General features: G+C 39.4%; 1 protein-coding gene across 1 annotated transcript in view; it reads right to left on the bottom strand.

Moving 5' to 3' along the window:
- DEPDC1B (DEP domain containing 1B) overlaps nt 332-11,942 on the bottom strand; it is a 105,196-nt gene continuing 93,585 nt past the window's right edge. The window contains exons 10-11 of the mRNA XM_018065797.1: nt 6,423-6,608; nt 332-1,330 (exon numbers count right to left, since the gene is read on the bottom strand). Coding sequence (XP_017921286.1) covers nt 1,169-1,330; nt 6,423-6,608 — 348 coding nt within the window. The 3' untranslated portion in view covers nt 332-1,168. The remainder of the gene's footprint in view (nt 1,331-6,422; nt 6,609-11,942) is intronic.

Genomic DNA, 11,942 nt, shown 5'->3' with positions numbered 1-11,942 from the left:
TCTCAAGTGCAAGGAAAAATTAGTTCAAATAGCAGAGCACGCCAATTACTTGAGTGTTGCTCTTTTAGCTTTTTGGGTAATCACTCTTTAGAAAAAGCTTTCAGATGCTCTGTAATTTAAGTGTACCACTATTTGCAAGAGGGCAAAGCAAAGGAAAAGAAATAGACAAATCATCTCCTATTATAAGTCTAGTACAAAAGCCCAAACTCACTTCTTACTTTATCATATAAATAAATGATTGATATGAAAACACTGGCTAAAGGCAATGATGCTTAGCATTTGAAGATGCTCTCTGACTGACCTAAATAAATGCCAAAAAAGAAACGCCAAGTACAGTATTAAAAAGAATGGCTTTTATTTACCTTCCATTTACTTTAAAAGGTTAAGGACGTTGGGGAAAATATACTTATAAAGGAAGTAGTCTCATTTTACTTAACCCATTTGTTTTTCATGAAACAACAAAGATTTGACTTAGAATCACAGGGCTAATGAGACTGAAAGAATTTATCCAGTTCAATTTTCCATCTTTAGCCAAGACTGAAATTATACCACTGTAGGCACATGAAAATCTACTTCACATACAAATAAACACCAACTAATATATACATCATAGAAGAACCAGCTTTCATAAAATCTGTCACAACATCCAACAAACCTGCAATAAAAGACAGCTACTGTAATAAAGAACATGAAGAATCTTGGTGCAACAGTGAGAAACAATTTATATACTAGAAACTACAACTAGCTATTAGGTCAATAGCATCACAGTAACAGTACCCAGTGTCTTTCTTATTCAAGTATATACAATAATTTTCAGTCACGATCATCACAGACATCAGTAACTAGGATGTACACACAAATATTTTACAAACACAATAGAAAACAAATTAAAAAATGAAGATACCTTACGTTTTTAACAATTACAAACATGTTAACATTACCACTATATATAGTTGTCTCATTATTTTTAATAGATTTGTACCCTTTAAAAATAGCACTGAGTTTTATAAAAATACTGATAATGGCTCAATGTTTCTTGGAGGCAGGAAATCTTTATATTTATAATTCAGTAGTCTGTGGTTTATGTGCCTTGTTCTTCCACCACCAGAATCCTATAGCCAATCATTTACTCAAAACAACAGCAACAACAGAGGTCTCTATCCAAGTATTACATCCGAAAACTTCTAGTTCTTTGAAATGGTTGGAAGGGATTTTTTAGCACCCACATCAGCAGCTGTGGTTTTGCTTTAGGTTTTTCAGGAAACAGAAGTGCTTCACTTTCTGGTGTAGGAAATCGTTCTTGATAGACTTCAGGATATGATTTTTGAAACTAAAAAACAAAAAAGATCCAAGAAGAGTCAAAAAAAAAGATAAAAATCAATAAAATTGGGTACTGTAATTTTAAAATAAGTTTAATAATTTTAAAAAAACTTTCTGATCTAATACTTTCCTATTTTTGTTTGGTTTTAATATTTACTGCTTTCCATCAGAAGAGAGAATAAGAAGAAAACAGATCACAAGTTCTCATCAATACAAATCCATCTCATTTTGTTAAATAAATCACTGAATTCTACTTTCTACAGATCTGATTCATCTTTAATTTGATCTAATAGTCAAATAAATGTCTCACTTAGCCATACCTCTTAAAATTTCTCCCCTACTAACTATAAATAGACCTCCCTTCTAAAACAGACACAAGTAACTCTGACTGATGCTCTACATGGTTAAAGAAAATCTTTAAAGAAAATGTTAAAAAAAATTTCCCTATCTCCCTGCTTCTCAAACTCAGCCCCACCTGCTTCTGCCCAAATGGAAGAAAAAGCATGCTGGTATATACTATTTTACAAAAAGTTTATGAATAAGGAGGATGTATTTCCTTTGATCCTCACCACTGAACTCTTCTCCAAAATTACTCTGAGAAAAATATAATGGGAGTCTAGAAACCTCATGCCCTATGTGTGTACACATACATGTCCTATGTATACATACATTCCCTATGTAACTCTCATGCCCTATGTATACATATGTGTATGTATAAGGTGTGATCGGAGATGAAGCTATGCAGGATTCACTCTCTAAAAATAAATACCACTGACATGCTCCTGAATCAATACTTTAAAAATGATGAAGATAGACTCTGAACTAACACAACACTGTAAATCAGCTACACTTCAATTCTTTAAAAAAAATCAAGTTAGAGGTATTCTCAGTTGAAAAATAATCAAACTGTTGAAAGCCTTGTTCTTTAATAGGAACTAAAACTTTTAGTGATGCCTGAGACAAGAAACCAACTTGATACTGGCTATCTAAGACAGAAGACTTTCAAAATTCTGGACATTTTACACTTGTGAACTCAGTCTGACTTGCCTTTAAAAAAAAAAGAAAGAAAGAAACTGTCCCCATTTATAGCTTCTCTGAATTTAAAGCAACTGCTCCACTAATTCACATAATCAGTTCAGTTCAGTTCAGTCACTCAGTCGTGTCGAATGCTTTGTGACCCCATGGACCACAGCAAGCCAGGCCACCCTGTCCATGACAACCCCCAGAGTTTACTCAAACTCATGTCCACTGAGTCACTGATGCCATCCAACCTTCTCATCCTCTGTCATCCCCTCCTCCACCTACCTTTAATCTTTCCCAGCATCAGGGTCTTTTCAAATGAGTCAGCTCTTTGCAAAAGGTGGCCAAGTATTGCAGTTTCAGCTTTAACATTAGTCCTTCCAATGATATTCAGGATTGATTTCTTTACGATGGACTGGTTGGATCTCCTTGCAGTCCAAGGGACTCTCAAGAGTCTTCTCCAACACCACAGTTCAGAAGCATCAATTCTTTGGCACTCAGCCTTCTTCATAGTCCAACTCTCACATCCATTTATGACTACTGGAAAAACCACAGCCTTGACTAGACGGATCTTAGTTGGCAAAATAATGTCTCTGCTTTTCAATATGCTATCTAGGTTGGTCATAACTTTTCTTCCAAGGTGTAAGCGTCTTTTACTTTCATGGCTGCAGCAACCATCTGCAGTGATTTTGGAGCCCCCAAAAATAAAGTCTGACACTGTTTCCACTGTTTCCCCATCTATTTCCCATGAAGTGATGGGACCAATGCCATGATCTTCGTTTTCTGAATGTTGAGCTTTAAACCAACTTTTTCACTCTCTTCTTTCACTTTCATCAAGAGGCTTTTTAGTTCCTCTTCACTTTCTGCCATAAGGGTGGTGTCATCTGCATATCTGAGGTTATTGATATTTCTCCTGGCAATCTTGATTCCAGCTTGTGCTTCTTCCAGTCCAGTGTTTCTCATGATGTACTCTGCATACAAGTTAAATAAGCAAGGTGACAATATACAGCCTTGACGTACTCCTTTTCCTATTTGGAACCAGTCTATTGTTCCATGTCCAGTTTGAACTGTTGCTTCCTGACCTGCATACAGGTTTCTCAAGAGGCAGGTCAGGTGGTCTGGTATTCCCATCTCTTTCAGAATTTTCCACAGTTTGTTGTGATCCACACAGTCAAAGGCTTTGGCATAATCAATAAAGCAGAAACAGATGTTTTTCTGGAACTCTCTTGCGTTTTCAATGATCCAGCGGATGTTGGCAATTTGATCTCTGGTTCCTCTGCCTTTTCTAAAACCACTTGAACATCTGGAAGTTCATGGTTCATGTATTGTTAAGGCTTGGCTTGGAAAATTTTGAGCATTACTTTACTAGCATGTGAGATGAGTGCAATTCTGTGGGAGAGTTTGAACATTCTGTGGCATTGCCTTTCTTTGGGATTGGAATTAAAACAGACCTTTTCCAGTCCTGTGGCTACTGCTGAGTTTTCCAGATTTGCTGGCATATTGAGTGCAGCACTTTCACAGCATCATCTTTTAGGATATGAAATAGCTCAACTGGAATTCTGTCACCTCCAGTAGCTTTGTTAGTAGTGATACTTCCTAAGGCCCACTTGACTTCACATTCAGGATGTCTGGCTCTAGGTGAGTGATAACACCATCATGATTATCTCGGTCATGAAGACATTTTTTGTATAGTTCTTCTGTGAACTCTTGCCACCTCTTCATAATATCTTCTGCTTCTGTTAGTTCCATACCACTTCTGTCCTTTATTGAGCCCATCTTTGCACGAAATATTTCCTTGGTATCTCTAATTTTCTTAAAGAGATCTCTAGTCTTTCCCATTCTATTGTTTTCCTCTATTTCTTTGCACTAATCACTGAGGAAGGCTTTTTTATCTCTCCTTGCTATTCTTTGGAACTCTGCATTCAAATGGGGTATATCTTTCCTTTTCTCCTTTGCTTTTCGCTTCTCTTCTTTTCACAGCTATTTGTAAGGCCTCCCCAGACAGCCATTTTGCTTTTTTGCATTTCTTTTTCTTGGAGATAGTCTTAAGCCCTATCTCCTGTACAATGTCACAAACCTCCCCCCATAGTTTATCAAACACTCTGTCTATCAGATCTAGTCCCTTAAATCTATTTCTCACTTCCACTGTAGAATCGTAATGAATTTGATTTAGCTCATACCTGAATGGTCTGGTGATTTTCCCTACTTTCTTCAATTTTAGTCTGAATTTGGTAATAAGAAATTCATAATCTGAGCCACAGTCAGCTCCTGGTCTTATTTTTGCTGACTGTATAGAGCTTCTCCATCTTTGGCTGAAAAGAATATAATCAATCTGATTTCAGTGTTGACCATCTGGTGATGTCCATGTGTAGATTCTTCTCTTGTATTGTTGGAAGAGGGCGTTTCCTATGAGTGGTGTGTTCTCTTGGTAAAACTCAACATTAGCCTTTGCCCTGCTTCATTCCGCATTCCAAGGCCAAATCTGCCTACTACTCCAGGTGTTTCTTGATTTCCTACTTTTGCATTCCAGGCTCCTATAATGAAAAGGACATCTTTTTTGGATGTTAGTTCTAGAAGGTCTTGTAAGTCTTCACAGAACCATTCAATTTCAGCTTCTTCAGCATTACTGTTTGGGACATAGACTTAGATTACCGTGATATTGAATGGTTTGTCTTGGAAATGATCAGAGACCATTCCGTCATTTTTGAGATTGCATCCAAGTACTGCATTTTGGACTCTTTTGTTCACTATGATGACTATGTTGACTATGTGGGACTCTTGTCCACAGAAGTAGATATAATGGTCATCTGAGTTAAATTCACCCATTCTAGTCCATTTTAGTTCACGGATTCCTAAAATGTCAATGTTCACTCTTGCCATCTCCTATTTGACCACTTCCAATTTGCCTTGATTCATGGACCTAACATTCCAGGTTCCTATGCAATATTGTTCTTTATAGCATCGGACCTTGTTTCTCTCACCAGTCACATCCACAGCTGGGTATTGTTTTTGCTTTGGCTCCATCCCTTCATTCTTTCTGGATTTATTTCTCCTCTGATCTCCAGTAGCATATTGGGCACCTACCGACCTGGGGAGTTCATCTTTCAGCGTCCCATCTTTTCGCCTTTTCATACTGTTCATGGGGTTTTCAAGGCAAGAATACAGAAGTGATTTGCCATTCCCTTCTCCAGTGGACCACATTTTGTCAGAACTCTCCACCATGACCCGTCCATCTTGGGTGGCCCTGCACAGCATGGCTCACTGAGTTAGACAAGGCTGTGGTCCATGTGTTTAGACTGGTTAGTTTTCTGTGATTGTGGTTTTCACTCTGTCTGCCCTCTGATGGAGAAGGATAAGAGGCATATGGAAGCTTCCTGATGGGAGAGACTGACTGAGGGGGATACTGGCTCTTGTTCTGAGGGGCCATGCTCAGTAAATCTTTAATCCAATTTTCTGTTGATAGGTGGAACTGTGTTCCCTCCCTGCTATCCACCTGGGGCCAAACTATGGTGGAGGTAATGAAGATAATAGTGACCTCCCTCAAAAGATCCCATGCGTGCACTGCTGCTCTCAGTGCCCCCACCCCTGCAGCAGGCCACCACCAACCCACGCCTCCGCTGGAGGCTCCTGGACACTCAGGCAAGTCTGGGTTGGTTTCCTGTGGGCTCACTGCTGCTTTCTCCTGGGTCCTGGTGCACAATGGTCTGTTTGTGCCCTGCAAGAGTCTATATCCCAGTCCTGTGTAAGTTCTGGCAGCTCTATGGTGGGGTTAATGGTGATCTCCTCCAAGAGGGATTACAATAAATTCACATCAAACCACATATCAAAACCAAGGTCAAATATTAGAGAATAGCCTCATAAATGAGGATCTCAATAATGGTAAAAGATCTACAGTGGAGAATAAAGATCTGGAAAACTGACCACAGTTGTGTAAATTAATACATGAAATGAATAATAATACTTTCAAAACTGCTCTGTCTCAGAAGATAAGATTCATATGAAATCTCTTAGAGAATAAAAAGGAAAAAACAACATCAGAAAGGTAGGGAGAAGAAACGACTTAGGAAGAATACCCCTTTTACCTGCTTCAATTTTTTCTTCTTTTCTTTGCTGGAGAGTTTGGCATCTGTGATGACTTCCTCCAACAAGGCTGCCAGAGGTTCCTGGGAGCCATATGCTCTTTGGTATTCAAACTCCTCTGGGCTGATTTGACGGCAAAATGATGGAGCAGATAAAGTAATATCCATGTCAGCTCCTGGGTATTTTATCTGAGGCAAATGGATTATTAGTGAAAGTACATTTTCAAATAAATTCAAAAATTAGTTTAGATAGTACAGCATATCTCCTAGAAGGAATGCTATGACATTCAACTTGACTGGGAAAAACTCTATAATGAAAAGTAAGTGTTCTGAAAATAACTGTACTACCAAATGTAATCTACAGATTCAATGCAATCCCTATCAAATTACCAATGGCAGTTTTCAGAAAACTGGAACAAAAAAATCTCACAGTTCATATGGAAACACAGAAGACCCCTAATAGCCAAAGCAATCTTGAGAAAGAAGAATGGAGCTGGAGAAATCAACCTTCCTGACTTCAGGCTACACTACAAAGCTATAGTCATCAAAACAGTGTGGTAATGGCACAAAACCAAATACAGACCAGTGGTACGAGATAGAAAGCTCAGAGATAAACCCATGCACCTATGGCTACCTTATTTTTGACAAAGGAGGCAAAAACATACAATGGGGCAAAGTTAGTCTCTTCAGTAAGTGGTGCTGGCAAAACTGGACAGCTACATGTAAAAAAATGAAATTAGAACACTTCCTAACACCATACACAAAGATAAACTCAAAATGGATTAAAGGCCTAAATGTAAGACCAGAAACTGTAGAATTCCTAGAGGAAAACATAGGCAGAATACTCTATGACATAAATCACAGAAAGATACTCTATGACCCACCTCCTAGAGTAATGAAAATAAAACAAAAAATAAACAAGTGGGCCTAATTTAACTTAAAAGCTTTCACAGCAAACTATAAACAAGGTGAAAAGACGACCCTCAGAATGAGAAAAAATAATAGCAAATGAAACTACTGACAAAGAATTAATTTCAAAAGTATACAAGCAACTCATACAAGTCAATACCAGAAAAACAAGCAATGCAAACAAAAAATGGGCAAAAGACCTAAACAAACATTTCTCCAAAGAAGACATACAGATGGCTAGTAAACATATGAAAAGATGCTCAACATTGCTCGTTATTAGAGAAATGCAAATCAAAACTACAGTAAGATATCACCTCACACCAGTCAGAATGACCATCATCAAAAAATCTACAAACAATAAATGCTGGAGTGGGTGTGAAGAAAATGGAACTCTCTTGCATGGTTGGTGAGAATGCAAATTGATACAGCCACTATGGAGAACAGTATGGAGTTTCCTTTAAAAACTAGGAATAAAACCACCATATGACCCAGCAATCTCACTATTAGGTATATACGCTGAGGAAACCAAAGTTCAAAAAGACACACGTAACCCAATGTTCATTGCAGCTCTATTTACAATAGCTGGGACATAGAAGCAACCTAGATGTTCATCAACAGCTGAATGAATAAAAAGGCTGTAATATATATGTGATGGAATATTACTCAGCCATTAAAAGGAATGCATTTGAATCAGTCCTAATGAGGTGGATGAACCCAGAGCCTATTATACAGAGTGAGGTAAGTCAGAAAGAGAAAAACAATTATCATATACTAACACATATATATGGAATCTAGAAAGATGGTACTGATCAATCTATTTGCAGAGCAGCAATGGAAACACAGACATCGAGAACAGACTTATGGTCATAGCTTGTCACGGGGAGGAGAAGGAGACGGTGGGAGGTATGTAGAGAGTAACACGTAAAATAGATAGCCAGCGGGAATTTGCTGTATGATGTGGGAAACTCAAACAGGCTCGGTAACAACCTAGAGGGGTGGGATGGGGAGGGAGGTAGGAGGGACGTTCAAGTAGGAGGGGACATAAGTAAACCAATGGCTGATTCATGTTGATGTTTGATGGAGCTATCCCACGTTGAAGGTCAGGAAGGGCGGTGGTAAGGAGATACCCCTCATCCAAGGTAAGGAGCAGCAGCTGCACTATGCTGGAGCAGCTGAGAAGAGATACCCCACGCCCAAGGTAAGAGAAACCCAAGTAAGATGGTAGGTGTTGCAAGAGGGCATCAGAGGGCAGACACACTGAAACCACACTCACAGAAAACTAGTCAATCTAATCACACTAGGATTACAGTCTTGTCTAACTCAATGAAACTAATCCATGCCCGCAGGGCAACCCAAGACAGGTGGGTCATGGTGGAGAGGTCTGACAGAATGTGGTCCACTGGAGAAGGGAATGGCAAACCACTTCAGTATTCTTGCCTTGAGAACCCCATGAACAGTATGAAAAGGCAAAATGATAGGATACTGAAAGAGGAACTCCCCAGGTCAGTAGGTGCCCAATATGCTACTGGAGAATAGTGGAGAAATAACTCCAGAAAGAATGAAGGGATGGAGCCAAAGCAAAAACAATACCCAGCTGTGGATGTGACTGGTGAGAGAAGCAAGATCCAATGTAAAGAGCAATATTGCATAGGAACCTGGAATGTCAGGTCCATGAATCAAGGCAAATTGGAAGTGGTCAAACAAGAGATGGCAAGAGTGAACGTCGACATTCTAGGAATCAGCGAACTAAAATGGACTAGAATGGGTGAATTTAACTCAGATAACATCATATCTACTACTGCAGGCAGGAACCCCTCAGAAGAAATGAAGTAGCCATCATGGTCAACAAAAGAGTCCAAAATGCAGTACTTGGATGCATCTCAAAAACGACAGAATGATCTCTGTTCATCTCCAAGGCAAACCATTCAATATCACAGTTATGCAAGTCTATGCCCCAACCAGTAATGCTGAAGAAGCTGAATGGTCCTATGAAGACCTACAAGACCTTTTAGAACTAACACCCAAAAAAGATGTCCTTTTCATTATAGGGGACTGGAATGCAAAAGTAGGAAGTCAAGAAACACCTGGAGTAACAGGCAAATTTGGCCTTGGAATACTCAATGAAGCAGGGCAAAGACTAATAGAGTTTTGCCAAGAAAATGCACTGGTCATAGCAAACACCCTCTTCCAACAACACAAGAGAAGACTCTACACATGGACATCACCAGATGGTCAACACTGAAATCAGACTGATTATATTCTTTGCAGCCAAAGATGGAGAAGCTCTATACAGTCAACAAAAACAAGACCAGGAGCTGACTGTGGCTCAGATCATGAACTCCTTATTACCAAATTCAGACTAAAATTGACAAAAGTAGGGAAGACTGCTAGACCATTCAGGTATGACCTAAATCAAATCCCTTATGATTATACAGTGGAAGTGAGAAATAGATTTAAGGGCCTAGATCTGATAGATAAGAGTGCCTGATGAACTATGGAATGAGGTTCGTGACATTGTAGAGGAGACAGGGATCAAGACCATCCCCGTGGAAAAGAAATGCAAAAAAGCAAAATGGCTGTCTGGGGAGGCCTTACAAATAGCTGTGAAAAGATAAGAAGTGAAAAGCAAAGGAGAAAAGGAAAGATACAAGCATCTGAATGCAGAGTTCCAAAGAACAGCAAGAAGAGATAAGAAACCCTTCTTCAGCGATCAATGCAAAGAAATAGAGGAAAACAACAGAATGGGAAAGACTAGAGATCTCTTCAAGAAAATTAGAGATTCCAAGGGAACATTTCATGCAAAGATGGGCTCGATAAAGGACAGAAATGGTATGGACCTAACAGAAGCAGAAGATATTAAGAAAAGGTGGCAAGAATACACAGAAGAACTGTACAAAACAGAGCTTCACAACCCAAATGATCTAGGTGTGATCACTCACCTAGAGCCAGACGTCCTGGAATGTGAAGTTAAGTGGGCCTTAGAAAGCATCACTACGAACAAAGCTAGTGGAGGTGACAGAATTCCAGTTGAGCTGTTTCAAATCCTGAAAGATGATGCTGTGAAAGTGCTGAACTCAATATGCCAGCCCATTTGGAAAACTCAGCAGTGGCCACAGGACTGGAAAAGGTCCATTTTCATTCCAATCCCAAAGAAAGGCAATGCCAAAGAATGCTCAAACTACTGCACAGTTGCACTCATCTCACATGCTAGTAAAGTCATGCTCAAAATTCTCCAAGCCAGGCTTCAGCAATACGTGAACCATGAACTTCCTGATATTCAAGCTGGTTTTAGAAAAGGCAGAGGAACCAGAGATCAAATTGCCAACATCCACTGGATTATGGAAAAACAAGAGAGTTCCAGAAAAACATCTATTTCTGCTTTATAGACTATGCCAATTCCTTTGACTGTGTGGATCAGAATAAACTGTGTAAAATTCTGAAAGAGATGGGCATACCAGACCCCCTGACCTGCCTCTTGAGAAATCTCTATGCAAGTCAGGAAGCAACAGTTCGAACTGGACATGGAACAACAGACTGGTTCCAAATAGAAAAAGGAGTACGTCAAGGCTGTATATTGTCACCCTGCTTATTTAAGTTCTATGCAGAGTACATCATGAGAAACGCTGGACTGGAAGAAACACAAGCTGGACTCAAGATTGCCGGGAGAAATATCAATAACCTCAGATATGCAGATGACACCACCCTTATGGCAGAAAGTGAAGAGGAACTAAAAAGCCTCTTGATGAAAGTGAAAGAGGAGAGTGAAAAAAAGTTGGCTTTAAGCTGAAACTCCAATACTTTGGCCACCTCATGCAAAGAGTTGACTCATTGGAAAAGACTCTGATGCTGGGAGGGATTGGGGGCAGGAGGAGAAGGGGACGACAGAGGATGAGATGGCTGGATGGCATCACTGACTCAATCAACGTGAGTCTGAGTGAACTCCGGGAGTTGGTGATGGACAGGGAGGCCTGGCGTGCTGCGATTCATGGGGTTGCAAAGAGTCGGACACGACTGAGCGACTGAACTGAACTGAACTGAATGCAATGCTGTAAAGCAATTATCTTTCAATTAAAAATAAATAAATTTTAAAAATTAAATAATAAATAAAATGAATTTATAAAAAAGAAAAGTCCTTCCATAATGTCAAAAAACTTCATATAAGCCACTGTTTTAAACAAGAGTTTTTGCCTCTTTAAACCTAAAAGCCATTTTCATAAGCAAATAAACCTTGTGCCCTCTACTAATAAGATCTGAAATTTACACATAAAGTAATAAACACGTTGACTAAAATGATTCCAAACACACAAGATGAACTCTGCAAGTTCTTCTCACATCTGCAGAGTCTGCTCCCCCATCCCTTGGGGACGGGCAGAGGCACAAGTTCTAGCCCAGACATTGTGGACAGGAGAGTACTGCACCCACCCATCTCCAAACACGTTCACAGCAGGAAACAAGTGAAAACAAATGTGCAGACACTGCACAGGGCAAAAGGGAGAAGGGAGACATGGAGGGAGAAGGCACCAAGATCTATAAAATAGAAGATAAAAACATGCATTAAAAACACTTAACTTAGTTCATCTTCTCAAAAATATAGCACCAATATACATATACATA

This window comes from Capra hircus, chromosome 20 (assembly GCF_001704415.2).
Source record: "Capra hircus breed San Clemente chromosome 20, ASM170441v1, whole genome shotgun sequence".
In the NCBI taxonomy this organism is placed as follows: Eukaryota; Metazoa; Chordata; class Mammalia; order Artiodactyla; family Bovidae; genus Capra; species Capra hircus.
This window is presented reverse-complemented; position numbering and strand designations above follow the sequence as displayed.